Raw genomic sequence first — 4,867 nt, forward strand, 5'->3', positions numbered from 1 at the left:
CACACACACACACACATACGTAGAGGCTGGCAGTGGAGCCAACTTGAGGAGGAGGACTGAGGGAAGTGACATTTGAAACAATAAGCTTTTGTTGTGCTACACCATCCACTGTCATATTACACAGATGTATGTATGAGCCCAGACATTAACTACACACTTGCACATATTTCTAAAGTTGATTTTTTTTTTAATCAGTGAAATGTCACCGAAGCCTTGCGTCAAAATATCAGTAATCAGAGAGCAACAGGTGACAAAGCTGATGTGGAAAGACCACAGTGGCTGCAGAAGTAGTAGTAGTAGTAGTAGTTCTCTCTTTTTTCTTGCATCAATAAAAGGCCATGATAAAGATGAATTGTGGGTCAAATTGTGACCCATTCTAATTTTCTTTGTCAGATATTTAGAACAAATTAATTAGTGGTGAGAGTGAAAAGGAAGGAGTTGTGTAACCTTATATTCATACAAGTGTCACCTGTCTTTGCTGCAGTAAGATCAGAGTGTTCTCCAGCCACTGGGACTGTGGTAGTCACAAAGAAAAACACTGCAAGGCAAAGAGGCAATCAACTGTCTCTCCACTTCCTCCTGCTGCTTCAATCTCTGTGTTAAATGTATATTTCCTCTCTGTCACCTGTCATCTATTTCCTTCTTATTCTGCCATACGAATCTTCTTTCTGTAAGTTTGTTCTTTTGATATCGATCGAGCATATAATTGATTATTATATAATTGAGTTATGTTTTAAATATTACCACGATTCAGACTTCAATGTATGACACTTTCATGCATTTCATTCGTGCTTTCATGCAGACAGTTGGGGAAGCAATCAGAGACGTGGATGTTATTCTGATATCCACACCAGATAAACACACCAAACCATGTCTGGATGATCCATCAGATAACATATTTTTCCATCCAAATAAGCAAAAAGAACACAACCACACAAACACACACACACACACACTGCAGAAATCATGCAACAGGCATAAATGGTTCCCCACCATTACACATGTAGCTGCGAGTATGGTTTTATTATTATTATTAGGTATGCAGTGCATGTCTGCAGAGGTGTCATGCCTGCACGTGGCTTTGAGGGGCATGCCGTTGGTGCAGCAGCCATGCATCAGCAGGAATATTCAACTTTGCTGTGATGGAAAGATGCATGCGGCCACCATGCAGAGCATATAAACAGTAAAAATCTCCCCACCAGTGGGCTGCTGGTTCTGAGTCGTACCAAGGTCCATGCTTTTGGAGGCTTTAACATGCTGGAACTGCCGCTGGTTCTGGCCCTGGGTAGGAGCCTGGGGCTGAGCTGGGCTAGAGGTGTGAGAATTTTCCCTGGAACACATTGATTAGACAGTCACTACAGACAATGTTGTTGATACTGGCTTACAGTGTTAAAACAGTTAATGACAAAACATTTGACAGAAATCATTTTGGAACATATTAATTTAACTTTAAACAGAACCTTTGAAAATAAATACCTAGACTAAACTAGACTAATAATATTTCCAACATATTTTCCTCAACAACTTATGCATACTGTATGTGTGTGGAACAATTAGTAAAGAAGATAGTGTTGATGAAAAGAGTGATAAACAAGAAAACACTGCTCCAGCTGACTAAATGACATGATTAAAGAGGGAAATGTTTGTTTTAGTTTAATTATGTATTTTATTCTCATTGCTTTATTATTTAACACTACTGTTTCAACTGGTATAATTTGTAGAAAGCACTCTGTATACCGACTTTGTAAGAAAACATACATCACCACATACTTCTCCTGTAGATAGGAGTGTTGGGTAGAGTTACTGAACTCTGTTTCATGTCCATACAGCTCCCCATCCTCTTCCTCATCCATGTGAGAATAACTACCATTGGTCACTGAAAAGCAAAACAAATACAAGTCGGCATTGAGGATGTGATTAGTGGAATAATGATGCAGCAAATCAGAGAGATTGAATGGAGATTGAAGGACCATGAATAGTCATGGTTGTTTCTGGAGTCCAGCAAATGTGATTGCTTTTGGCTACAATATATACCAATACTTTACTAATCCTGCCATTACTACACCAAAATACAGTTCAGTACACTTTATCTAGTGTAAGCGTGTTAATAGGTGACTCTTGCTTTTCCGGTGGTCAGGAGAACTGCTCTGTACTCACTCCTCATTAAACTCTGTGCTTTCTACAGAAAACAAAGCACAGCTTTACATCTGTTTTCTGTATCACATTTAGCAAAGAGTGAATACAAAACAAAAAAAGTCAGCAGTTGGTAATAATTTGCTGTCTTTCTGGTGTGTAACTGTAACTGACCTGGAAACAGTAGCAGTCAACTAAAATTCTGATGAACAAACTCGGCGCAAGGGGGCTAAACAAACGTCTGCTCATGAGCTTGAGTTTATGTTTATGAGGATATCCTGATTATCTTTTCCCCAACATGTGAAACACAGTCTATATTGGTGTCCAATGAAAATGCTATCACTTGAAACTGACCCCAGCTGCCATGCTTTGTGAAAGCACCTTTGAAGCCTGCGGGAGGTGATTATTTCATACTCACAAATGGTTGGAGGAACATTTAACAAAACAGACACCTACGCCACACATGTTAAAAAACAGTGGGTTAAAACTAAAGCTTTACCGACAAAAGGTCCTGAGAATAAAAGACTGGAGTGGGTGAAAGACAAAAGAAAGATGGAGCAAGATGGAGAGAAAGATAAGCAGCTGGATGAGGAAAAATAAAAAGGGTAACAAAGAGGATGAAAACCACACAGCAAAAGCAGCTGCTCTGCATCTACAGCATTTTGCTGCAGATGTAGCTCAGTGATATGGCTGTGTCTGATGATAAACGAGTTTATGACAACTTGATACACAGACGCACAATCCACCCAAGCACAATTTACATACAGTCATCACTTCTCAGAGTGCAAAGCTGCCACACAACACATGCTGGGATTATTGCACAATCTTCACTGTGTGTCCTTTATGTGCTTGCACCCGCACATGTGACTGAAAGTAGAGATGCTGGAGCTGGAGAGGAAAACAGCAGCGTCTGAAGATATCACATCCTCTCATCTCTCTCGCTCTCTCTCACTCTCTCCCTCTCTACACTAATCACCTGCTTTATTTTTTCTTCTGGTCCCATTCTTGCAATCTGATATTTTGCCTGTCATTTATCTCTCCTTTCAGATCTCCCATAAATCATTTAATCTCCCACTCAGTTTTCTGTCTTTTTTTTCTTCTAAACTTCCTCCCTCCTCCTCACTGCTAGCACCTTAATCAGCTGAACTGTCAAAAACCCATTCTTCTTTCACCTCACACACACACACACAAAGCTGTTCTCACTGACTCCCACCCTTTGAAGCGAAAAAGGCATTTGCTGTGTGGATGACAGATCAATAGCAGTTTGCTCCAATAGCAGATATATGAATCCACTTCTTTTGCACTCAACTTTTTCTTCCTTCCGTCCATATTTGTCTACAACATGTCTGTGTAATCATCTCTCTCCCTCTCTATTACCCCACAACTCTTCCTTTCCCCTTCCTCTCTGAGGGGGAAGCAGCATGTCAACAATTTTACACACGAATCCAATGACTTATGACAATTCCCTTTGCCTTTTTTTTTTTTGTTGTAATTTACTGGCTGCAACTAAGATAAACAGACTACATGCAGATAGTTTTCATTTTAGCTTGTCCGTAACAATTTGCTATCAGCTTAACAAGTGTGCTGTTACTTCACTGTCTCCACTGTGCTCTATATCTGCTGTTCACCATGTGTGTGTGCCTGTCTAGGAGCTGAGCCCTGCCCTCAGTCAAACAAAGTAGAGGACAGAGAGGCCAGCACAACCATAAAGTATTGTTTTACGGATATGCATGATTCTGCTGCATTTGTTTCGACGTTGAGGTTTAAGGTGGCTTTTTATGTTTTGTTGCATGTTTAGTGACGGGGAACCATGTATTTCAATTGTGACGCGTTCGTACAGTGAATTCAGTTCATTTTGCAATAGGAAAGTGAGAAATTATTTTGGAATTTAATTCTCAACATCCCACTGTTTACTTAGACATGAAGTGTAGTTAGAGAGACAAACCCACAAACTTAATTACCTTTAAAAGTTTGTAGCGCAGGTAATAAAATTATGTCGTGTCCAAGCTCAAGCCAATATTACCCTGAGGACATCATCAAGGGGAAGCTCCATCGGTTTCCATCACAAAATCAATTTGAAAATTGTTAAATGACAAAATTGCATAATACTGAAACTATATTCATTTTAGTTCATCCCATCAAATAGATTAACTCTCTCTAGAGAGGGGGGAGGAGTGCAAAGACACAAAGTCCACAGAAGAGGAAAAAGTGAGAAAGAGGAAGAATCATGGTAGCAGACAGAATGAGATGCAGCAATGGATAAGAGATAAAGAGAAAGATCTATAAATGAAAAAATAACACATCTGCATAAATACATATGTAGAGAATCATTAAACTCAATTTATTCTTCTGCAAAAGCACCCATCGGTGCAGGGAGAAATTCCCTCATTTTCATTTGGACTTCAATGCTAAATAAAATGAATTCAGTATGTGAAATAGTTCATTAGGGGAGTAAAATACTGGCAAGTACACACATATCCGCACACAAATACAGACCAACCGATAACATCAGCACACGCAACAACTCGCAAAGCCTGAGAAACGTCCTTACTGTATACAGACACACACATCGACACACACTAATATGTGTATGTAAATGACACCATAGCTGAGGTGAATTTGAACAGCGAAGTGTATTCAAGGTCAGAGCTGTTTACCAGATGCAGTGCAAACACACAAAAACAACACCGATACTGGCCAACAATCCCTGAACCAACACACAGACACACACACA

The 4,867-nt window shown here is 39.7% G+C and overlaps 1 protein-coding gene across 3 annotated transcripts in view; it reads right to left on the minus strand.

The window, feature by feature from the left end:
- Positions 1-4,867, minus strand: part of pard3bb (par-3 family cell polarity regulator beta b) — a 197,293-nt gene that overhangs the window by 103,155 nt on the left and 89,271 nt on the right. For 2 of the 3 annotated variants that reach the window (XM_035676490.1, XM_035676493.1), the window contains exons 15-16: positions 1,771-1,876; positions 1,200-1,330 (exon numbers count right to left, since the gene is read on the minus strand). In XM_035676490.1, coding sequence (XP_035532383.1) covers positions 1,200-1,330; positions 1,771-1,876 — 237 coding nt within the window. The remainder of the gene's footprint in view (positions 1-1,199; positions 1,331-1,770; positions 1,877-4,867) is intronic. The other variant, XM_035676492.1, reaches the window with a different exon arrangement.

The sequence above is a fragment of the Morone saxatilis genome, unplaced genomic scaffold (genome assembly GCF_004916995.1).
Source record: "Morone saxatilis isolate NCDOM2014 unplaced genomic scaffold, NCSU_SB_2.0 Contig5, whole genome shotgun sequence".
Lineage (NCBI taxonomy): Eukaryota > Metazoa > Chordata > Actinopteri > Moronidae > Morone > Morone saxatilis.